At 60.1% G+C, this 24,572-nt stretch overlaps 1 protein-coding gene across 2 annotated transcripts in view; it reads left to right on the forward strand.

Moving 5' to 3' along the window:
* Nucleotides 1-24,572, forward strand: part of RPTOR (regulatory associated protein of MTOR complex 1) — a 338,621-nt gene that overhangs the window by 265,602 nt on the left and 48,447 nt on the right. For both annotated transcript variants that reach the window (XM_043585750.1, XM_043585751.1), the window contains 7 exons: nt 11,052-11,126; nt 14,217-14,282; nt 14,566-14,757; nt 14,903-15,043; nt 20,086-20,203; nt 21,063-21,203; nt 21,523-21,681. In XM_043585750.1, coding sequence (XP_043441685.1) covers nt 11,052-11,126; nt 14,217-14,282; nt 14,566-14,757; nt 14,903-15,043; nt 20,086-20,203; nt 21,063-21,203; nt 21,523-21,681 — 892 coding nt within the window. The remainder of the gene's footprint in view (nt 1-11,051; nt 11,127-14,216; nt 14,283-14,565; nt 14,758-14,902; nt 15,044-20,085; nt 20,204-21,062; nt 21,204-21,522; nt 21,682-24,572) is intronic.

Below are 24,572 nucleotides of genomic sequence, written 5' to 3' on the forward strand. Positions count from 1 at the left end.
CCTGGTTTCGGGTGGCCCGGCGGTTCTGGGGGTGCTGGGGCCGTCCCTCCGGTGGGGTGTGTCTGATGTCGGGTGATGGGCTCGGGGAGGAAGACCGCAGAGGCAGAGGGCCCTTCTCTTCGTGTCGGGGGTCCGTGCCGTCGACATGATGCGTCGCCACCGACGGGACCTGGACCGCCTGGCTGAGGTGTGTTTCCGGGTGTCTCCACGTGCCCCCCTCCCGCCCCAAACCCCGCTTCCACCGTTTTCTCTCCACAAGGAGGTCACCGTGGTGCGCTGGGATTTTTGCTACGTGGCCGGCTTTATGTCTGAGGTCGAACACGGTTCCTTTACTATCCTTCATTGCTTTTTTAAAAATCTGAATATTGTTCTTTTCATCTCTCGCCCTTGTCGCTGGGTTAGCCTTATTTTATAAGGTTTGGTGTCGGAGCTCTTTTCTTTCGTGTTTGCATTCCCAGGGTTTTGTGTATGCCCTCAGTTCCCTTCCCGGCCAGCCTTCCTGCCCCACCGCCCGGACCCAGCAGGTGCTCGGGCCGCGGGCGGTGAAGGAGCCGGGGGGCCACAGCCAGGCCCGAGTCCCCAGGAGAGCCCCGGCCCCGTGTCCGGCTTGCCGTAGGCGCTTGATGAATGTTACCCTTCCCGCCTGCTCATTTTGACATCAATAGTTAAATTGCTTTGATGGCCCATTTAATTTCTACACTATGGGTTATAAAGTGCAGAAAATAAACTAAATCTTAGCATCGGGGAGCACAAGTCTGCATGTCTCACGAAGCTGTCGTCCGCAAGGATGTGCCGTTTCAGTGGATGTGAGGTGCCGTTTGTATTGTTTGGTGAACTACAGCTGCCACGCGTCCCTTCGTAGCCGTCATCCCGGTTACGTGAGGCGGCTGCGTTTCAGAGGCCCCCGGAGTGGGTTTCGCCCCGGAGAGGATTCAGATCCACCCCCGCGGGGCCCCTGGAGAACTGTGGACCCGGAGAGTACGTCGCAGGAGCCGGGGGCTGCCCCTTCCCACACCTGCCCGGGAAGAGGCCAGGCCCGGCCAGACTCGCACTTTGGTAAAAGGCCAGGTTGCTGCTGAGCGTGTCTGTCCCTGGCAGAAGGGAGACCGTCGTTTCCAGATGCCTCTGGATTTCCAGGAGTGACGTGAGAAGCCAAGGGAGGAAGCAGGAGGCTGTCACCACCGCTGTCAGGTCGTCGGGCCCATTGTAGCATGAATGGGCGCGGTGACTCAGGCTGCAGGGGACTTCCTGGTGAGAGGAGCTGAAGCGTCAGCCTGCTGCTGAGGGCAGTCAAGACAGGCCGTCTTTTTGGGTGATGACTCAGGCCCTGTGATTCATCGTCAGGCTGGGCTGAATCGCTCACCGGCTCTGCGGCACCGATCAGAGCGAGGACGAGGACAGGGGTGTGGGTCAGCCCGCGAGGAGAGCGAGGACGAGGACAGGGTGCGGGTCAGCGTGCGAGCGCAGCCCAGCGGGACCCGACTCTTACATGTCTTATGAAAAGGGCGACCACGGTTCTGGTGTGCGGAGCCTGAAGTCGAGGCTGGGTTGGGGTACGGTCCGGGGCCGCCAGCTGAGTCACCTTTCCCACCCGGGACCTTGAGGCTGCACCTGGCGGCGACCCGGGTCCAGGGTCTGGGTAGCAGCCCACAGTGCGCGGCAGGGAGAGGCCGGGCCTCGACATCCTGGCCCTGCGGCTCAGCAGCTCTGGACCCAGGAAAGCCCATCCCTCCTGCTTCCACGGGCCTCTGGACTGACTCGTCCACACTGGAAGCGGTTACCGGGTGTGATTAACGTCCCGGATTGCGTCATGCTTCTCCATGTACACGTTGGCTTTTTTATTTGCTCAGCAAACGCTCAGTGGCCCTCTGATGGGAACCAGGCTGCGCGACATTCCGGGACCATGGAGAGTAATAATCAGGGTTTTGTCCTCAAAGAGCTGAGAGTGTAGCAGAGCAGGGACCAGAGTAAGGAGCTCACCTGAAGGCAGCCACTTGGGGAGTCCAGCCACAGTAAGACCAAAAAGAAGGTCTCGAGAGTGGCTGGGCTGACTTGAGAGGCTGTGCCCAGAGGGTGCTCGGATGCCCGCGGTGGGGACGACAGGCCAGGAGCCAAGACACGGATGCACGGAGACGCATCATGTCAAACAAGGCGTGAGTGCGAGCACCCGGTATCGGAGGGGGGGGAGGCTAAGGGCGGGGCGTCTCTTTGTTCAGAAGCATTTCTCCGTCACCGCTGCCCGTTCTGCCCCTGGGTAATTGACACCAAGTGGGGGAGAACCCCATGCGGCATGGCTCAGTGTGACCACAGGGACAGTTTCAGGGCCTGGCTGGCAAAGTAGGGCTGCGCTACAGAAACGAACACGTCACATGAGTCCAGGAATCTCAGATGAGCGCCAGGAACCGCGGGTCCCAGTCCAGCAGGAGGACCGGCACCGGGGTGAGGGCCGCTCTCCGGCCTAGGCCAGAATCCACCCAGGCAGAGCAGAGGTCCCCTGGGCCCGGCGGACAGAGACACAGGAACTGACGGCTCTCTGGTGGCTGAGCAGGTGCAGAAACGAGTGAGGGGTTGTCTGTCAGCCGGAGAAGCGAGTGAAGCAAAAGGGTTATAGTGAGGAAATGCCGTCAGAGTACACAGCTCGCCTCCTCAGTGAAGATTTTTGCCTGAACGTAACGTAAACGCGGAGTGTCGAATTGACCGAAAGCTTCGGTGAAATCATCTGGGAAAGTAGGTGGAAGACAAAAGTCGGAAGCACAAAAGAACGAAATCCTCGTATCCTGTAGTGGAAGTGGCCAAATAAAGACATGGCCATTGTTTCGAAATCTGGAGGTAAATTCTTGAAAACCCGTCCAAAAGGATGGCGATTGGCCGCCCTTGGGGAGCTGGACGCGGGTGGGAGGAACGGACCAGCCGGTGCTGTCGTGTTGCCCTTTCTCGCTCTGTGTGTGGATCTGATTTGCACGTAGAGAAACCCCAAGGAGCACACGGCGGGGGGAAGGGTCCCGGCCTTCCGCGCCCAGAGCGGAACGAATGGAACCACTGCCTCCTGGCGCGTGCACCTGAGCCGCGGAGCCGTGCCAGGGCAGGCGTCTCCGTCGAGGAGAGAGCTGAGTAACACGCTGGGACCCGCGTGTCCCCTGTCCCCCCACAGAATGGAGGAGGTGGAGGTAAACGCCTTGGTGCTGAGTGAGGAAGGCACTGTGATTTGGACCGGCCTCGGTTTTGGTTCCGGCTCTGTGGACGGCCCTCGGGCAGCTCACTGCGTACACACGGGACTTAACTTCCTGTCGAGGCGGTGGTGGAATCCGTGTCCGTGGCCACAGGGCTCGTAACAGCCCAGGCACAGTCAGGCATGACCGTCGCTGCTGCTTTCGTGAAGAGTGACGCAGACTCACCAGTGCAGCCTAGAGAACACACATCGAACCTGTGTCCTGATTGTAAAGACTATTTCTTCCGTTAAATATCTGTTCGTGAGATCTGACCACGTGTATTAGGCCACAAAAGAAACCTTAAGAATTTCCAAAAAGCAGGAATAGTGCAGACAATGTGCATGGCAGGACCAGAAATGAATAACGGTGTCAGAAAACAGAACAGGCCGGACAACTAGGAATTTAGTTTTTTTAAAAGCAATTATCTTCGATGTTGGGTCAAAGGAAAAATACAAAACAAAATTATAGTTTCCAAAAGCACAGAGGATGAAAATAACGGGCATCGGACCCCCGGGACACAGCTAAAGCCACGTTCAGAGAAGACTTCACAGTCGTAAGTCCCCGCACCGTCCTCACAGAGTCACATTAGAGCAAGCGGCCAGCTAGATGGACGACACGGTGACGCGAAAGGGACCACAGACGCGCAGAAAAAAGCAGTTTGATAGAGATAAAAGAGAGGGCTTTCTCTTGAGTTTGCAAACAAAAATATAAAAACGAAACCATAGATAAGAAGTGGCTTCTTTGTGGGGGGAAGGATCTGCTCACCTCATTAAGGGGGCCAAGTACAATCTAGAAGTGACCAGGCAGGAAACACTGTGGGAGGGAGGACAGGTGTGGTCCTGAGACTGTGCACATCTCTGCAAGTGCAGTAACGCTTGGATACAGCAGGCTTCTGTTTGTAGGAAGGTAGAACTTCGCAAACTGATTCGAGGAGTAAAAAGCTCGAGCAGACCGTCTCCGCAGAAGGAGTAGCGAGAGGGTGCTGGGAAGGTCCTGCCACGCCCCGTCGTTCCGGGCAGAGAATCTCTCCCGAGTGGAGGTGAAGGGACACCTTGCAGCTGTTTATGGAGCCAGCGTGACATTGACGTTGGCACCTACGGTGCACAGCATCGTGACTGTGCTCAGGGCCACCAAAGCGCATACTTTAAAAGTGGGTAAAATAGGGGTGCCTGGGCGGCTCAGTCGGTTCAGCGTCCGACTTCGGCTCAGGTCACGATCTCGCGGTTCGTGGGTTCGAGCCCCACGTCAGGCTCTGTGCCGACAGCTCGGAGCCTGGAGCCCGCTTCGGATTCTGTGTCTCCCTCTCTCTCTGCCCCTCCCCACTCACACTCTGTCTCTGTCTCTTTCTCAAAAATAAGTAAACATTAAAATAATAATAATAATAAATGTGGGTAAAATGGTAAATTTTATGTTTTACACGTGTCAGCACACACAAAGAACACTAAAAGGCTCACACAAAACAAGCAAAGCACATTACGTCCGTACTTGTGAACGTCTGGAAATAAGTCGGGAGAGCACGGAAAGGCTGCACGGCGCTGCCCAGTGGGTCCTTCCCCGGGTGAAGGCTTGGCTCAGCGTCCACCTTTAAAAAGCTGAGCCGTTACAGTAATAACGCTAACAAGTACAAGAAGGCGGGGGTCGATCTCACGAAGGAAGAAAACGGCTCAGTAACGGCACCAGTGGCTGCTTCTCTAACGTTCAGACTGGTTTCCTGTCAGCCCAGAAGCCAGCAGCATACTAATGGGGAAACGCAAAAGCAAAAGTGAGCAGAGGAAGATGTCACTGTCACTGTCAGCTAACACAGTCAGAGGCTGGAATTAAAGGCACAAAAATTAGAAAAGCAGAGGCAAACCACCACGGTCCGCACACAGCTAGGACCTGGAAAACCCAGAGGCGTCCGTGAGATCCCGCTAATGAGAGAATTTATGAGACAGGAGACTTCGGATTAATACGCAGAAACCACGGGTTACAACCGGCGGAAGATACGTGCGCCCTGTTTGCAAGAGAGCCCTAAATCTGGGAATCAGCCCGACCCGAAGCATGAGAAACCCCCGTGAAGGAAACTGGAAAACATTCCTGAAGAGCAGAGAATTCAACGCGCACAAATGAAGACATAGGCAGTTTAATTACAGAAGGGTTGTTATCGTCAGTATGTCAGGGTTCCCTGAGTTGATTTAAACTGCAAGACGATCCCAATAAAACTACCAGCAAGCTTTTTTTCCCCCCTCTCTCTTTTCTGGAACTAGACAGACATACTTCCTACGGAGAAATAAATAGCACTCGCCAGGGAAACTTCGACTAGGAAGAAAAACGGTAAGGATCTAATCGTCCCAGATGCCAAAACTAACGATGAAGCCCCAGTAATAAAGAGGGTCGTGGGGCTGGATTATGGACAGACAGGCTGACAAACAACAACAGAGGGCACAACAGAAATGGACCTCAGCGCACACAAGGCATAGCACATGGTCAAGTCAGCATCTCAGCTCAGCGGTAAAGATGATGCGTTCCCGGGGGCTCCTGGGTGGCTCAGTCGGTTAAGCGTCCGACTCTCAGTTTCAGCTCAGGTCATGATCTCATGGTTTCATGAGTTCGAGCCCCGCATCGGGCTCTGCACTGACAGTGCGGAGCCTGCTTGAGATTCTCTCTCTCCCTCTTTCTCTGCCCCTCCCCTTCTCACACTGCCTCTGTGTCACTCAAAATAAATAAAACTTTAAAAATATAATTAAAAAAAAAAAAAGATGATGCATTCCCGAATTTTTGGCACTAGGGGAGCTCGCTGCCTGCACATCCTGAACACCAGAACTGACTTTAAAGAGGTAAATTATTTAAATATAAAGAATGACACCAGAAGAGCACTAGAAGAAAACCCAAGCAAATTCTAGCTTAACCTTGGAGTGATGAAAGCCTGTCCGGCTATAACTTAAAATGTAGCTATCTCTGAAAATTAGTAGATTTGGTTGCATGAAAATAAAACATTTGCATGGGGGGAGAAAAAAACACGAGCAAATTTTCAAACAGGCATCATTGGTGGGTCGCAGATACTTAAAACTCCTCTTCCAGGTGAAAGGCTAGCCTTCATAATATATAAAGAGCTCCTAGAAATCAAGAAAAACTCTCAACAGTCCAGTAGAGAAACAGTCAAAGAATGAACGTGAGCCCACAGTTCCCATACAAATGGCCCTTACTTACACACACGGGACAGGCTCAGGCTTCTCCACGATGAGGAAAGCGCACAGTAGGGCTGCACCGAATATGGGTTTTTCCACGTCTCAGATGGGCAAGCACTCAGGTGCTTTACGGCAGGCTGAGCTGCGAGGACAGAGTGCCAAAACTGCACACACACCTACCCTGTGATGGGCCGCGTTGCTTCTGGGAACCCACAGCCTGGCCTGTGCGTGCATGAATGAGCCACGCTCTCCGAAGGGCTGTTCCGCACTCGCCGTGAAGACAGAACTCTCCGTGTGGCAGGGCTGCGGCACGTGAAGAAGCACAAGGTGCAGGGCACAGACGGTGGTCCCCGTGTCGAGGGAAGGGCTAGCTCCGTCTCCACGGTCCTCGGATTTCTTGCGCTTACACAGAGAAGCACCGGAAGAAGAAATAAGCCAACGCGGCAGTTACCGCAGCGCTGAGGGGAGGCTTCAACTTGCATCGTGTGTAACGTTTATTTTCGTGTTACGTCCAAACGTCATGCCAGTCCCTGCAGGGACCCAGCATGGAAGCGGACTTCCCCATGTATGCCTTTCTGCAGCATTTTGAGTTTTGAACTTTTATTTAGTTTTTATTTATTTTTTTTTTTAATTTTTTTTTTCAACATTTTTTTTATTTACTTTTGGGACAGAGAGAGACAGAGCATGAATGGGGGAGGGGCAGAGAAAGAAGGAGACACAGAATTGGAAACAGGCTCCAGGCTCCAAGCCATCAGCCCAGAGCCTGACGCGGGGCTCAAACTCACGGACCGCGAGATCGTGACCTGGCTGAAGTCGGACGCCCAACCGACTGCGCCACCCAGGCGCCCCTTATTATTTTTTTTTTAATGTTTATTCTTGAGACAGAGACAGAGGATGAACAGGGGAGGGGCAGAGAGAGAGAGGGAGACACAGAATCGGAAGCAACTCCAGGTTCTGAGCTGTCAGCACAGAGCCCGACGCGGGGCTTGAACCCACGAACCGGGAGATCATGACCTGAACTGAAGTCAGACACTTAACAGACCGAGCCACCCAAGCGCCCCGAGTTTTGAACTCTTAAAGTACGTTTACAAAACGTGTGAGTTTCTCCAAGGGCACGGCGGGTCGTGAGTCGCCGCGCCCACCGGTGCTCAGGACTGTCCTGCCGACAGTAGTCTGTCCATCTGTGTTAGGTTGTGCCTCTGCCCCCCGCCCCCCCAGGACAGACTGTAGTCTTGGTAGAGGAGGAGGAGGCCAGCTCTGCCAGAGGGTGCCCACAAGGAACAGCTGCCTCGCCTCCTACACTCACCCTGGCAGACCCCAGCCTTCCTGTTCTCTGCTCTGTCCTGTCCCCGTCCGCAGACCGCGTCTCCGCGTCTCACGTGAGGTGCGTGCTCACGTCCTTCTTGCTGCTCTGCTTCTCTTCCTCCCCTCCCTGGCCCTCGTTTCAAAAATGTAATTCCCTAGGGGCACCTGGGTGGCTCGGTGGGTTGAGCATCCGACTGGATTTCGGCTCCGGTCTCGATCCCAGGGCCGTGGTATCGAGCCCCGCGTCGGGCTCTGCGCCGACAGTGCGGAGCCTGCTTGGGATTCTCCCGCTCCCTCTGTCTGCCCCTCCCCCGCTGTGCTCACGCGCTCGCTCGCTCGCTCGCTCTCTCAAAAAGTGTGTGTGTAACATACGTTTCCCCGAAGTGCTGAGAGGGAAGAAGCAAAACTGCGACAAGGGTTAAAAGCACATCAGGGTGGGTTTTGCGTGTGGTGGGCAGGGGCTCGCTTAGGAAAAAGCATTTCGTATTCATGCCCTTTCCTCTCCCGCCTTGATATGTTACACTTGCGGCTTGATGGCGGGGGGAGTCAGACGATACGAGGTTAGGGAGGCAGCTGCTGCGGGGCCGTCCGTTGCATTTGAGAGGCCTGTGTTCCTTCTTCTAGCGAGGCGCTTGGCCAGGGAACGGGTGTCCCGGCTCCCTGCCTGCGGTGTGGACAGAGGGCGGGACTGGGACGGCGAAGCCGGTGAAAGTCCGAGCGAGCTCAGAGCCGGTCGGTAGGCGTCTCCTGCCAAGGACCGAACAGGCAGGTGGCCTTGTTGGCGGCTCCCCCCGGGGGACCCGCCCCATCAGAGCAGGTGCACGGAAGTGTGGCGCTGCGACACGGGCCTCCCTCCCGAACGAGTGGGATGTGAACCAGTGGCCTCGTGTTCCTCCCTGATGAGACAGGTTGAGGGAGCTTCCCCTGCAGACGCGTAGGCCTTGATCTGACTTGCCGAGCGCCTGGTTTAGAAACAGAAGAAGGGGCCTTTGTTCTCAGACCCGGGCACCCGACCGCTGCCCCCAGGGACGCCGGTGCCGCTGGGCGGCTGTGAAAGAGCTGCCCTCCCCCAGGCCCTCTGCACTGAGTGTCTGCAGAGAGGACAGGGTGTTGATGCCTTTCTTCTTCTTCCGTCACAAACTTCATTCAGAGCGGCGGGCCCCTCAGCTTCCCTGGCTTCCCTGGCTCTCCGGGAGTCAGCCTGCTGACCTGAGTCCGGGGTGCCCCTGCCTCCTGACCGCCGACGCCTACCTGCTCAGCTCCCACGTAGCGGGAGTCCAGCGGCCGCCTGATGGGTTGAGTACAGAGAGGCAGAAACACCTGATCATCAGAGCCCCCAGAAGCGGGCGGTGTGGAGGGGACGCAGGGCCGGGCATGACGTCTACAGAGCTGGGAGGGGGCTGCACACGGCCGGGGGTGAGGGGCACACAGCTGGGGGGAGCACACGTCAGAAATTCTGTCCTCACTCTTCTGTGATGGCCTTTGACCTCCGGATGGAGCGTGCCATGTCTCTGTGCACGTGTTACCCCAGATCAGTTTTTCTGGAATCGATCCAGGAGCCCGTTCAGTGTCGCGGCCACGTTCCGAGGGTCACCGTCTCCAAGGATGGGGGCGTCCGTGATCTGTGTGTCTCTCCCGCTCGCGGATGCCGCTGGATGTGTTGTGTGTTTCTTGGCCACTCCAGTAGTCGAGTGCGGGTTTCTAAAGTGGGGTCCCCCAGCTGGCGAGAGGGCATCCTGGCATGAGACCTAGCTCCTTGCCTCCCGTTCTGCCCTTTCCTCTCCTACGTGCAAACAGGAACTTTGTCCCACCTTCAGGCTTTCTTTCACCCAAAGCCGTGCAGATGTTATCCTCTACCCGAGTGTCTGGGGCTCGATCATCTGAGCCCCTTGACCAGCCAGCACGTACAAAATGCCCCCAAGCCCGCCAGCCTGGTGTGAAATCCGTGCTCGTGGGAACACTGATGCCGCCTCTGAGCCAGGCTCCCTCCTCCAGGATTCCAAGTCCTCAGCCCCGGGTGTCACTTACAAGCCCCTTGCTCCCGGGCACCCGTCTTCCGTGTCCTCCGGGGCCCCGTCCTCCGTGGCCCAAGCACCCTCCACCTCTGTGGTCTTCCTACCCAACACGGGTGTGACTTCCGACCTAGAAGGTCAGCTTGGACCCCGCGCCCTGCCCTTTGGCCACGTGCTCCTGCCTCTCGACGGCTCTGCTGGTCTCAGAGGCGCCTCAAATGCAGTGGCCCCCAGACTGAGCTCCTCCTCCTAGCGGACCTGTCCACCGGCACCCACCTCTTCGATCTTGCTGGGCGGGTGGGTCCCCTGGCCCCTCCTGCCCAGATCCCAGGGGAACAGCCTCCTCCTCCCGTGTCCGGGGTCGCCCCCATCCCCACCCCCTCTGCCCTTGCTGCGCGCGCCTCTCCTTCGGGTCCCGCTCACTCTCCATTGTGGTTCCCTCAAGACGCCAACCTGCAGACCCGCCACCTTAACCCTCCCAGGCCCCTCAGGCCTCCTCGGGGTCCCCGCGCGGCATCCGAAGCCCCGTGCCGTCTGCGTCCCACATCCCGAGGGATAGGCTCGCCTTCGCCTCCGTAACGACTCTGCAGAAGATCCCAGCTGCCCCTCGGCTTAGGCGCCCCTCCTTCCCCTGAGCCCCCAAGTCCCCAGTGTCTCCTGGCCGTCACACGCACACGGTGGTCTCCTCCAGAAACTGGGAGCGGGGTGCGCGTCACGTCTCTGCGTCCGGGACCAAAGTAGCGCCCGGCACCAGCGGGTCCTCGGACGTGTGCTGAGCACGTGAACCCGCAGCCGTGCAGGTGCTTGTGGGTGCAGCGCGGCCCGAAGAGCTGGGGGAGCCGCGCCCCTGACCGTGCGCTTACCCCTGACTCCGTGGCACCGCCTCAGCGCTCTTCCTGTGGCGTGAGGACTGGGCCTCTGCTCTGGGAAGCGCGGGCTGAAGTAGGAACATGTGACACGAGTGACTCCCAGGGATCATTTTCCCAAAAGCCCCAGGGAAGCTTCAGCAGGGGCTGGGGTCTGCGGCGACACCGGAGGGTTTCCAGTGCCGGGCGCCCCCCTCTCGGAAGGCAGGAGGAGGGGAACGCGGGAAGGGAGGGGGTGGGCAGGGGCGCAGAGGCGAGGGCGGCCTCCAGGGCCCCCTCCCGTTGGAGCGGCCGCGGGTGCGAGGGAGCGTGAGGTGCGTCTGCGGGCACCAATTCCGGCTCCTTTGCCGAGCGGACATTGGACGCGGGAGGAGAAAACTCCTAAGGCAGCCGACCCTGACCGCACGTCCGTCATTCGCCCGTGACAGGGAGCGAGAGGGCCCTTGCTGGCACGCGCACTCACGGTCTCTCCCTGTCTCTTTCTCTCCCCAGTCGTGCCAAGCTGACCTGGTGAAGGACAACGGTCACAAATACTTCCTGTCGGTCCTGGCGGACCCGTACATGCCAGTAAGGCTTCGTCCCCTCCCGGGACACCCTCGGGGTCCGTGTCGTCTGTCTCGCCGGCGGGTCACGCTCTGGGGTGGCCGTGGCCGGGGCTGCTCCCCGCGGGTGGGGGGGGCGGGCGGCGTGCACCTGATGTCAGAGCCGCTCCCTCGGTGCGTCCGCGTAGGAGAGACGCGCGGCCTGGCCTGGTTGTTTCCGCTCCTCTGCCCCCCTGGCGCGTCTTCTCAGCACAGCAGCAGCCGCTCTCCCTCGCACCCTGTCAGCCGCGTTAGATTAATGAGTAGATGTGACAGCTCATGTGCCTCGTGAAGGTTCTGGAACACGACGAGAGGCAGATGTGCCTTATGAATCAGGAAGGAAGGCAGGGGAGGAAAGAAGAGTGTGAACGTTGACGTTCCAAGTTAGCTTATTCTGTGAAACGCTTAACGGTAGGGACGTGCATACACGGCACCCCCACGGCTGCACCGTCCCCGACTTCTGGGCTCCATCCCTGTAGCCCCCAGCACGGCGGAGAGAACCGGAGACGTCCCGAGTCCCCTCCTCGATGTCGCTTCGTCTCGCGGGCGTGTTCCGAGTGTCAGCGCTCATCCCCACGGCTTTTCTTTTTTTTTTTTTTTTTTTAATTTTTTTTTTAACGTTTATTTATTTTTGAGACAGAGAGAGACAGAGCATGAACGGGGGAGGGTCAGAGAGAGGGAGACACAGAATCCGAAACAGGCTCCAGGCTCTGAGATGTCAGCCCAGAGCCCGACGTGGGGCTTGAACTCACGGACCGTGAGATCATGACCTGAGCCGAAGTCGGCCGCCTAACCGACTGAGCCACCCAGGCGCCCCCCCCCCCCCCACGGCTTTTCTAAGCTAAATGCTGGTTACGAGAAAAACCAGGAGACGTTAAAGGCTGGATCGTTACAGAAAAGGCAGGTAATGCACGTGTGTCTCAACTCAAGTGTGGGAACAGCCTCATCCTTGCTGGTGCAAGCTGACACTTCACGTGAGGCCTGGAAACAGCCGCGTCCCTGCTTTTCGGGCAAGAATCCAGTCGACCAAAGGGACAAGGACACCGAAGCGGTGATCGTGGCCAAGCGGTGAGCCGAGCCGGCACACGTGGGCCCCGCTTCTTTGGCTGCAAACACGTTGACGCTTTGAGCCCATAGTGATATTCGAAAGAAGGAACATTGCCACCATGCCAAAAACTGAAGCGAGAAGTCTGAGGGGAGCCACAGCGGGAAGGGGGCGCCGACCCTGGGGTTCCCTGTGCACACGAACCCTGGTCTGCACCCAGGACGGGCCGAGCCGCAGCACCATAACGGACCCCTGCGGATACGGGAGCATTCGAGGCTGCCCCCCCCCCACCCCTCACCCCCCATGGGAGGGGCTCAGAAAAGGGCCCCGTTTGTCTCTCCACGTCTGGGCCGAGGTCTCTGGGGCCCTGGAAGAAGCAGAACCAAAACCCTGCAGGGCGCTCGCACGGCCCGGAGCCTGCGAGACTCAGGCCAGAGGCACAAGCCGGCTCCTGACCCGCAGGACGGAGCACCGAGCGGAGTCAGCAAACAGGAAATTAGCAGCCAAGAACCGAACGTGATAGAGTTCTCTGGAAAAGACTATAAAATGCACAAGGGTAAGTATGTTTTAGACGATTCAGTGAAACAATTTGTTGCTTTAATTAGGTCCAGAAATACACCACTGGGTCGTTTCTTCAGAAGCACTTCTGCATCTGCTACAAGGAAATAATCTGTTTTTTCCTTTTTACTCATCCTCAAAAAGGACCGACTAGATTCTTTTAATCAGCAGGCAGTTTTTTGCGGGGGTCCTGTAAGCGGAAGACGCAGACATTGCCGTCCAAAGCTCCGTGGATGAATCGAACGCTAGAATGGCACAGTCAGTGAGAGAATTCCTGGAGGAATCACCTGGAATGAAGCACATGAAGGGGACTCAGAGGCCCGCCCTATGGGGGGGGGGGGGGGGGGGGGTCGTCTCACTGCTGCCACCCTGAGGCCAGAGTGTGCACTCGGGACATGGGGAGAAGCAGGACGTGAACAGATCACGGCTGAGAATTTTCCCAGTTTGAAGAAAGGAACGAGTTCTCAGTGAAAGCACTGTGAGTCTTGAGAAGACTAAATAAAAACAAATCCACACAAAGGCCCAACCTAACAGAGGTAGAAAATATCAAAGGCAAAAGGGGAAAATCTTAAAAGTAAGCAGAACGAGAAGAGGGCTTTGCACAGGAGCTGAGAGTACGGGGAGGAGGACTGACAGACACGGACGCCGGAGGAAAGCGACTGTCACCCCGGAACCCCCCACCACCTCGCGCACCATCCGGGACACGCTGAAGCCAGCCCGTGGTCACAGACGCACAATCGGTCGCATTCGGACGCCCGGTGAAGGGCTTATGGAGCCCGTGCTTCAGGAAGAGACCGAGCCCACGGGGGCGCAGAACACAGCACGGGGCTAAGGAATGGGCTAGCGTGCGGCCATCTACATAAGCACCGGCCGTGAACACAGGCCGTAGTCGTGAGTTCGAGGGGGTGGTTAAGACCGGAGGAGGAAGGTTGGAATCGGCAGCCTTGACTGATCCAAGGGTGAGAGCGAGAAAGATCGACCTCAGACTCTGCCCCAGGTGCACGTTAACAACACCAGGCACCACGACCCTGTTACGGACAGCAGACTGGTTCCCCAGCTAGCAGAGGCACAAGGGAAGGATGAGGACAGACCCACGCGACAGAAAGAGGGAAGCCGGGAGCCGAGTCAGGGTGCTGGAGTCGCGCGTTTTCTGCCAGCGCACTGGGCGGTGGTGGGCATCGCGCCTCCACAGGCTCGGACGGGGTACAGGGTGAGCGGGACAGGCTTGTGCGCAGAGGGTCCCAGCGGGCCCGTCCCGCCCCGTCCTGCCCCTGTCGGGGAACAGCCATGCTAAGCGGCCAGCCCTGAGCCCTCAGACCCTCTTGCGGGGTTTTCTGTCCCGTGGACTCTGGTCAGAAGGCAGCAGCACCGGGTCTTGACCTGGAGCCCCAAGCTTGTCACTAAGGTTCAGGACAGAGAGAGCCCTGCTGCGCCACAGGGACACGCAAGCCCAGGCCAACCTGTGTTTTCCAGGCTGAGCACCGGACCATGACGGCTTTCATCCTGGCTGTGATCGTGAACAGTTACAACACAGGACAGGTAAGTGTCGCAGCCCCCGGAGCTGCCCTGTTTGGGGGCGGGGATGCTGGTCTGAGCGGCTGCTGAACCGGTCCGCCCAGAAGGGGGCACCACGGGACACGGGGCCCTTCCTTTCCCCAGCCGGCCGTCCGCAGGGCACGTTGAAGGTGGTGGGTTCGGAGCGAGGAAACCTGGGCAAATGTGGCGGTGTGAGAGTTTCCCCAGGGAACGGGCCTGTGACCGCGGCCGGCCCCTCCCCCTGCCCCGAGCCGCGGGTGAACGCGGCTCGTGTGCCTTCTCGCAGGAAGCCTGCTTGCAGGGAAATCTGATCGCCATCTGCCTGGAGCAGCTCAGCGACCCCCACCCGCTGCTGCGCCAGTGGGTGGCCATCTGCCTGGGGCGCATCTGGCAGAACTTTGACTCGGCCAGGTGGTGCGGCGTGAGGGACAGCGCGCATGAGAAGCTCTACAGCCTCCTCTCCGACCCCATCCCAGAGGTGAGCCCGCCGCGGCCCGTGCCCAGGCCAGCCGAGGCCAGGGTGCCGGCTTCCCGCCGGGCACCGCACGAGAAGGGAGGGGCCGGGTGGGGGTCAGACCGCAGCCGCCCTCTGTGGCGTGACCGTGACCCGGCCCGGCCCGCAGGTGCGCTGCGCGGCGGTCTTCGCTCTCGGCACGTTTGTGGGCAACTCGGCGGAGAGGACCGACCACTCGACCACCATCGACCACAACGTGGCCATGATGCTGGCCCAGCTGATCAACGACGGGAGCCCCGTGGTCCGCAAGGTGCGTGGCCCCCGGGTCCGCAGGCAGCGGCAAAGCGCCTCGCGACCAGCGTCCCGCGGCGCTCAGGGATCGGAGCCCGTGGCCTCGGCCGCAGCTGTGAGCCCTCCGTCCCCAGGGGCGCACACACGTCCTTTGGAGAGCGGACCTTTGAATGTTTGTTTAATTCTCTGCACAATGCGTTTCTTCACCAGATACTCGTGTGTTTGCTTCATTTAAAGGCATTTAACAGGCTGCGCCTCCTGGCAGCTTGTAAAATAGGCTCCTTCCTGCCTGGGAGCATCACATACACACATCATGGCGACTAAAAGAGCAGTAGACACCCACAGACAGACGGAAAGGTTTGTGGAGTGTGTCCCCCTCCCCGCCCCCGTGTTTGTCAGCGGCGCAACGGAACACGTTCGCGACGGGGCGGCTCTGACTTGTCTGCGCACGTGCGCAAATGCCTCGGGTTTCCTCTGGAGACCTCGCGCCTCTGTCGGAAGCTGGCCCGGCACAGCCCGAGGTCCCCCCCCACTCCCCGCCGGCGGAGGCGCCACCAGGTACCCGCACGGCAGCTGGTGGCCTGGAGAAGACTGTCCCCTCGGCACGGGCGGTCTTCCCGGGCATCGTGTGTCCACCCGGCACCCAGTGTGGCAGAGGTCGCGGAACAGCAGGAGGGAGGCCGGGCGCCTTTCAGGACAGGGTGTGGCTTGGGGCTGTCTGCTCACGTGGACCCCCTGATTTTCTCGGGAGGGACGCAGTCTGGGCAAGCTCCGCCAGACCGGAGACACGGAAGGACGGGCTCCCTGAGACCCTGGCGGCGGGCCCTGTTTCGCTGCCCGTGCTCTCTCGATCGGAGGCACGCTTCCCGCAGCCCTGCCAGCCTCCTTGCTCCTGCAGCAGATTGCCTCCCCTTGGACACCGCTGATCAGAGTGGCAAATTAGTGGTTTCTTTCATTGTCCGCTGAGATGCCTCCTAAAGAAGGAAAGCTTGCTTTCTTCTTTCCAGAAACCTGAAACGTGAAAAGGAACGTTAATAAAAATTAAAACAACGTCCCCGTCAGCTTCCAGTATCTGGAGACTGGCCAGCACGCACCTGGGACTGCCGTGTTCTCGAACACGGCCCCAGTGTGGGCCCTGGGGTCCCGTTCCTGCCTGAAGTCCACTCAGTGTCCCTTTCTTCTGGATACGAGAATGCCCAGGTGTAGCCACATCTGTCCCGAAGGTGCCTTGCTGACCGCCTTGCCTGGGGGGCTCCCCGCTGTGGCTGCGTCCCAGGGGCGCGGCTGCACATCAGAGCCCACCCCACTAAGGAGTGCCTCATCTGGAGGCAGGGGACTTGCTCCTCCGTCCTGGGCTCAGCATGCAGGCTGTGCGTCCGAGGCCTCGGAGCACAGAGCGGGAGACGAGATTGCCTCCAAGGGGCAGACGTGGGAAGCAGCAGTCATTCTAGAGCCCTCATTGATGAGCAGGGCCGCAGAGGGGGGCCCGGAGCTCTCTCTGGAGAGCGTCAGCGTGATGCCTGCCCTGCCTCATCGGGGAAGAGGAGTCAGGAAGGTTTCCGGAGGTGGGAGCTCACCCCTGGGTTAGGAGGGCTGAGCAGCCAGGAGCCAGGGAGGTGAGGGGCAAGGAGAGCAGGTAGGGCGGGCGGAGTGTGTGCAAAGGCCCAGGGGTGTGAGGACCATGGTATGCCCAGGGGCTGCCCGCCATTCAGATGGCTGGAGCAGAAAGCAGGAGGGGCAGGGAGGGGGAGGGGAGGACGGTGGCTCGGCGCCGGGCCCTACGTGTCAGGAGCGCACCTGCTCTCACCGTGCTGGGTTCCTCATTCTTCCTGCAAGTGCTTGGGTGCTGGGTGAGGCCTGGGGTGGCTGCGCTCGACCCCGAGACAATGAGGCCGTGTCTGCTGTGGGAACGTGGGGCACAGAGGCTTGGGGAGGAGGGCAGCAGCTGCAGAGAGGACGTGGCCTGAGCGGGGTGGGCGGGGAAAGCCGCGCAGAGAGGTGCTGCCTGCTCAGAGACAGGACCCTGCAGCGTCGGCAGAACCCTGACGCCGCTGGCACTTGTCTCCTCCTCGTCCAGAGCCACGTGGCAGGACCGTCGGGAGCTCGGGCCCAGCCTGCTGGTCTGGGAGACCCAGCTCCAGGGCCCCGAGGGTCCGGAGCACGGCTCGGGCTTGGGCATCGAGCTCCGCGAGCTCACCTGCCCCTTGCCGCTCCGGTCAGAGTCGCCGGCTCTGACCCGCAGCCGAGGCGCCGATGATAAGTGCAACCAGCTGCTGTCGTGCCCCTGTTTGGGGCAGAGGAGAGAAATGGGGACGTATGGTGGGATTTTCATAAAGTCGCACGTATTCAGTGTGGAAAAGATCACGTGCGTTTACTTTGTATGGTGACAGTACCCTTTCCTAGACGAGGCGATGCGAGGGCAGAGGGTGACTTACTCAGTGAGCTCACTTGATAACATCAGAGTCGGTAGGTTCACATCGGCCTCCCAAACCTCTGTGGACGTGAACTTGTCCGTGAAGTATCAAATCCAGGGTGCCCAGCCCCCCGGAAGCCAGCTGCCCCCCCAGAAGGGCCAGGCGAGGGGCGGGGGTGGGTCACCGCCCAGCCACATCCTCACCCCCAGCTTCCCCGCCACCGTCCGCCTCCACAGCTGTGAGTCTCGTTTATTTGTACATGGTGACCGCGGACCACGGAGGAGCAGTGTGATGTCCACCTGCCTTCCCGGCGTGTCTGACTCAGCGGCAGTGAGAGAAGCATCAGAGGCTGTCAGGTCCCTGGCGGACTTGGTGGGGCCGAGCTGCCCGGCAGGGCCTGAGGGTGGTCACGTCGGAGCAGACGCGCCCCCGCGAACACTGCCGTCTCGCCACGGTTACGGGGCCGCACGCGAATCTCCAGGCCACCGGTGTCAGCCTGTCATGTGCCACTGGACGCACGCAGTGGGGGGCAGTCCTCGGGAGGAAACAAGGAGGTGGCCGCCAGGAAGACGCGCAGTCTGACCTCCCGCGCAACCGAGGGAGAGCGTTAGCGGGTTCCCCTTGGGACAGTGCAGGAGCCCGGGCACGATGTCCCTGAGCCCTTCGTGAGGTGAGCCAGCCGCGGGATGGAGATGGTAACGTGTCTGAAGGGAAAGGCTTCGTTTAGTCGGTACTCGTTAAGCACCTGCTGTGTGCTGCGCCCTGAGTCCCCGGGCCTCGACGATCGGGCACGGAACTGAACCCGCCTGAACAGCCTGCACTTGAAGGCGGGGTGGGCTGGAGGCTGGACAGACGCGGGTGTGACCTAGCAGGTGGCGGTCGTGCCCTGAGGGAGGTGAAGCGGGGTGAAGGTGGGTGGGCCTGGAGGCAAGCCCCGGGTGAATGTGGGGCTCCCAGAGAGGCATCCGAGCGGGAGGCCTGAAGGGATCGCGGGGTGAGCTGGGGATGCTCGGGGACGGTGTCGAGTGCGCCGGCCCGGCGCAGGAGTGCTGGCTCCCTCAAGGGTCCGTGCTAGATGGCGGGGCGGAGAGCCAGGTGGGCAAGGCCTCGTTTTGCTGCGCGTGTGAGAAGGCTGGAGGTCGGGAGGGAGGTGGAGCGGACCGACGCCGCCGGCCGGAGGGGCTGGGGCGCTGATCTCCGCGTGCGGGCGTGCATGTGGGGAACTGCTTCCAAAAGTCTAGGGCACAGCTGGGCTGTGCGGCCCGGCCAGAACTGCCCGCACGTTTGTGTTTTGTGGTCAGACGCGCTCCAGGAGCCCGTGGCCGGCAGCAGCCGCCTCACGCGTCCTCCGCCCCAGCAGGACGTACTTGATCCACAGCCACCGGGCAGGGGCGGCCAGCTCGGTGTCTGGCCTTCGATGGCCTTCCCTGCGTCAGAGGGTCTGGGACCTGGCCGCGAGCTCCTGCTGCAGGGCCCACCGTGAGCTTTTCTTACCCGACGTCAGAGCGGAGGGGAGAGTCTCTCCGCAGAAGGCACAGGCCGCGTGTTTGCCGGGAGGGGCCCGGCGGGTGACCCCTGCGTGGCTTGTTCTCCGTTGCACAGAGGCTGCGCTCCGGTTTGCAGGGTGGGGGGCGGGTGGCAGGGATGTAGGCACCGCAGATAAGGGCCAGATGGGGTGTCGGGCAGTGGGCGTGAGCAGGCTCGTGGGGGGCTCAGTGCAGTCCGACTCGGGCGGATCGGGTGGGAGGTGGGTCAGGGGTCCGTAGTGCCGTGGGCGTGAACTGAGGAGTCCCTAGCGGGAGCCGACTAGGAAGGGTGGAGCCAGCACACCGTGGGCTGCCGAGTTCGGGGTCGCGGGAGCACTCAGGCCGAGACGCTTGGCCAGCACTGGGAAGGCCGGCCGGGAGCTTGAAGGGGGTGGGGGGGACACGGGTGTGGGTTTGGGAGCAGTGCACAAACATGACAGGAGGAGGCGAAGGACTTTGTGGGGTCCGGGCAGGAGAGGGAGCGCAGGAGAGAACGGGGGGCAGCCGCTAAGGGTCCCGGGCCGTGTGGAGCTGGGCACCTGTGCGGAAGGCCCGCAGCATGGGGCCACAGGGAATCCCTGCGAGCTGGGGGCCCCCAGGAGCTCACGCAGCAGAGGCCCCTGTGCTCCTTTCCTCGAGCAGTTGGGCCTAAGGATCCTGGAGAATTTCCCTGGCTTTCAGGGACGGGACACTAATTTTTCTTTGCAAGTTTTGCGTTTAGTAAGAGGCACGCTTTGGCCTGTCGGATGTGCTCTGCTTTAACGTGCCCGGAATTCAGATGGCTCACCCAGCGGCAGGGTCTAATCAACACGTACCTCAGCCCGGCTCCCGTGACCCGTCCGCCTCGCCCCTGGAGGGTGTCATTCACGCCTGTGTCCGTGCCCACGTTCACGTCTCGAGACGCCACCCACACTGCCAGTCCAGGGCTCCTGCTCCCCTTGGACACTCGCGAGCGCGTCCCCGAAGGGCCAGTCCCTCCTGCCAACACCGAGTGCAAAGTGTTTTAACCTTTCTTTTTTCTCCGGTGACTCGAGCGCTCGGCGTGAACTTTCAGCCTCGCTGCCGTTCCGCAGTCCTCTGCCGCCACCGGTAAGCGTCGTTGTCCTTGTCCCTCTCGGCAGGAACTGGTGGTGGCTCTGAGTCATCTTGTCGTCCAGTATGAAAGCAATTTCTGCACCGTGGCCTTGCAGTTCATGGAGGAGGAGAAGAATTACCCGTTGCCTTCTCCAGCGACCACAGGTACGGCGGCACAATGCCTGAGCGGCTGGCCGGGGACCCCGGGGCAGGACTGTGGCAGGGCCCCATGACTCCCGCCATCCCAGCCACTTAGCAGAATGGAAAGGGCGGCAGGAGGGGCCACACCGACCCTCAGACCCTTCTTTTTTCCTACCATTTTTGGGAATCAAATTCATGGGAATCTTGAAGGATAGCAAAACGCGTGCGGGGGGGGGGCTCATGGAAAAGCACGTCACCTCCTCCCGTGATGAGCTGTTGGTTTCCTGTTCTGTGAGTCACATTAGGCAGCTCCTGTTCTCCCATTTGTCCTTTTTGCTGGATTTATATTTCATCATATTGGGCTGCTCCCCTCACCCACCCACCTCCCCCCCGCCACAAACGCAGCCTTTTCTGCAGGAAAGAGGCTCGTGTCAATAACAGAAGCGTTACTGCTTTTAGAACATCAGGGAAGGGAAATGAAAATGAACTTGCTCAGTGGAAACAGCTGGTGCCCTGGAGGAGGGCCCAGAAGCAGTGGGGGGGGGGGGGGTCCTGCAGGGCGACCGGCCGCCACCCTGTCGTCGCCTGTAGGGCAGTGGCCCGCGGCTGAGCCACAGGGCGCCTGCTGCTGCCCTCAGGGCGGCCCCGTGGCCAGTGGTGCCCTGGATGTCTGGTGTCGGTCCTGGTCGTGCCTCCCCTCCCCACCCGGCGTCCAGCCGACCCTGACACGTGTGTCAGAGGCCCTCACTGAGTGGGGGGGCCTGTGGCGGCTTTCACACCGCTTCAGGCGGTAGCTCCTGTCACCTGCTGCTGTGGCCGCTGGCCAAGGGGGCGCGATGTGCCCTGAGGCCCCCCACTGACTCCTTCTTCTTCTTTCTCCCAGAGGGGGGGAGCCTGACCCCGGTGCGGGACAGCCCGTGCACCCCCAGACTCCGCTCCGTGAGCTCCTACGGAAACATTCGCGCCGTCACCACCGCCAGAAGCTTGAACAAATCTCTGCAGAACCTGAGCTTGACAGAAGAGTGTAAGATGCTGGAATTGGGCCCCTGGGCCGGGGCGGGGGTGGGTTTGGTTTTCTGAAACTTCCCGTGCGCGGGCGCCCCGTCCCTCTCTCTGCCGTGAGCCCGCGCCCGCTGTGCCATCGGCTGGCTGGCCAGCGGGGCCCGCACACCGGCAGGCAGCCTGGCACGGGTGCCCCTGCGGCCCACGTGCCCCTGGCCGCCAGGAGCCTGGGTCTCGCCAGGGGCGCGGACACGGCTAGAGGAGACCGGTGGGGCCGCGTGGGCGTCACACGTCCCGGGAGCCCCGGCTGACCGCCCCCCCCCACCGCCCTCCGTGGCCAGCGGGCAGCTCGGTGGCCTTCTCCCCCGGAAACTTGAGCACCAGCAGCAGCGCCAGCAGCACCCTGGGCAGCCCCGAGAACGAGGAGTACATCCTGTCCTTCGAGACCATCGACAAGATGCGCCGAGTCAGCTCCTACTCCGCCCTCAACTCGCTCATCGGTGAGTGCGGCGCCTTGGCCCTCCTGTCTGCCCCCACCCACCCCCGCGGCACCAGGGCTCGCCCCCGGTGCTCGCCAGATGGCAGACGCCAGGACCGTCTCGGCCGGAGAAGAAGGGTCAGCCGGGGTGTGGGGGTGAGCGGCGTGTGCTGGGCAGCCGGAAGTTTCCGTCACCTTCGCCATGCTCTAACGATGGCCGACGGGCCGTTCTGGGCTCGTTGTGTGGGGAGGCTGCCAGAACCTTCCGTCTGCCGCCACGCCCAGCGCCACGGCCCATTCGCCGTCCCCTCGCTGATTTCACCCCGGGAGACATCTTGTCTGTCGCGGCCAGGGCAGGGCAGGGGCCTCCACACCTCTACCAGGCAGAGTGACGGTCCCACCCACACCACCCCCCCCAGAGGTCTTCCCTCCTCACGGGGTCGTGGGCATCCGCCTCGTTCCTCCTGTCGTTCCTCCTGTGCGACTGTCAGTCTTCGGGGCGCTGGCAGCAAGAGCCGCACCTGCTTGGCGGGCCTCTCCCGCCCCTGCTGCGATGCCCAGGATGGTTTCCCAGGCCTTGGCTGGAGCTTCATTTCATGTTGAGAAACGCTTTACACGTAAAAACTTGGGGACATTAACATAACACCCCACCACGCGCGTTTCACTCCCGTCTTAAGGAATCACAGACAGAGCTGCAGCCCCAGAGCCCGTCCACCCGTGTCCTGGCTCTTTTACTGTCCGCAAACCCCCAAAGCGCTCACGGCGCCTCGTACGGGCTCCAGATTACGTGTGACCCATGTCGTATGGCTCGCATCCTCGCGGGGTGGCTCCTGCCCGCTGCTTTCTGCCCCCTGTGCGCGCTGCTCTCCACCTGCCCCTTTCATCGGTCCACGGCGGCTGATTACGCCTCCTCCGTCAGAGGCGGGCTCCACTCCGCGTCCCGGTCTCCAACCGCAGCACGAGCATTCGCGCTGTTCCTCCGCTTGTTACCTTCGCGCATCGTGTTCCCCTGAGATGTCCGTTTCAGGCGCGCGTTCTCGTCTCTCCGTGAACGTCTGCAGAGTGCTCTCTTGACATTGTAGCCCCTGCTGTCTCCGCGGGAGCGTCCAAGACGTTTGTTAATTTCTTCAGTGTTTTCAAGTCCCAATTTGGGCTTTGTTGCTTTTTTTCATTATTGTATCTTACTGTTTCATTCCGGTAACTTCGTATCTTTATTCCCGTCTCTTTTCTTGAGCTTTACCGAGTTAGTTTTCGTTTCTGGAGCTGAGGATAGAAATAGCCCGTGCACTTGCCGAGTTTCCTGCTTTCTGGCATCAGCATGTGCATCTGTGATTTCCTGTCCTGTCTGCCCCTCGCTGGCCCCTCACGTGGGGCCGGGACTGCTCTCATCGGCGGTTGGTTCTGAGTCGTTGGCTTATTTCCGTGGCGAGCCCAGTGCCCTCACACTTGCACTATCCGCGTCGCGTGATGACCGTGGCATTTCTGACTCTCTGCCATGATCCGAAAGGGGCAGGGCCGTGGTTCCTGTGTTGACCACACGAGTCCGCTCCTCTGCTGGGTCGAGTCCACGTGGCTTCCCATTGGGGCCCAGACGTGGCCACCGCGCCCCCCAGGTCGACAGGAGCCAGAAAGGGATCTATTTGCCGAACACACCCACCCACCACCAAGAACGGGGCTCAGAAATAACTGGCTTAAGCGGTCCGTCTCAACAGAAACAACATCGCAGATGTGTGCATCTGGGTTGTGCCCAGAAGGCGCGGGGTTGGCGCTTGGAATGAACACAGGTTCTGGTAACTCACCAGCAAGACGTGTTCTGAGTGTCCCTTGCAGGGTGTTTGTCGTGGACCAGATCGTGGCCCCTAGCGGAATTAACGTTGTATGTAGTGACTGAGTTCCCGGTCTGGCCCCAGAGGAGTCCTTTAAAACCTGGGTCTAAGCGAGTGAGTCTAAGCGAGTGTTTCTGTGTAAACCTATGGTGGAAGAACACTAGGTAACGGGAAAGCTGAGAGGAACGGACCCGCGCTGAGCTGTGTTTCCGTCGCTGCCTCTTCTCCGGGAGCCCGCGCGGCTCCTGTAAGCGCACCTGACCCACCAGCCGGGGGTGCGGGGGCCCTGGCCGCCGCGCACCGCCCCCCGCCCCCCGCCGCCAGGGTCAGGGGCCGGCAGATGTTCTCTGCCCCAGACCAGAGAGTGTCCACCTCCAGCGTGGCAGGTGGCACAGAAGTAGCCTGAGGTATCAAGTGGACAAGCGAGTCCGGCCACGTTCTAATAAAACCACTTGCGGGGGCGCCTGGGTGGCTCAGTCTGTTGGGTGTCTGACGCCCGACTTTGACTCCGGTCGCGATCCCAGGGTCGTGGGATCCGGCCCTGCGTCGGGCTCTGTGCTGAGTGTGGAGCCCGCTTGGGATTCTCCTTCTCTCTCCAGCTGCCCCTCCCGCACACGTGTGCGGTTTCTCTGTCAAAAAAGAAAATTAATAACTTTTTTTTTTATTTTTATAAATTTACCAACTGAAGTTCAAATTTTAGAAAATAGTCACATCGCAAAGCATTATTGTTTTTTTTCGATTTCTTTTCCAACTGCTTAAAACGTACAGAAAGTATTTTTAGTTGGCAAGCCCCACAGAAACAAGCAGCCAGCTGAACCGGCCAGGCCGTCATTAGCCCGGAGGGCACGCCCTTCCTGCCCCCAAGGTGTCCCCCAACGTCCCCGTGAGGTGAACGGGGAGGTCTCCTGCTCCTTCCCAGGACGTGGAGGTTCCTTCATTCAATAGGGTTTTCTAAGTGTGGGCGGCGTTTGGGGCTTCGGGAGCACAGCCCTGGAGGAAGTGACCTTAGAAACATCACGGACATGGAAGCTGGTCTCCACCCCAGCCATCCCCACTGCCGTCCGCCTCAGTCGAGGGCACCGGGGTG

The sequence above is a fragment of the Prionailurus bengalensis genome, chromosome E1 (assembly GCF_016509475.1).
Source record: "Prionailurus bengalensis isolate Pbe53 chromosome E1, Fcat_Pben_1.1_paternal_pri, whole genome shotgun sequence".
Lineage (NCBI taxonomy): Eukaryota > Metazoa > Chordata > Mammalia > Carnivora > Felidae > Prionailurus > Prionailurus bengalensis.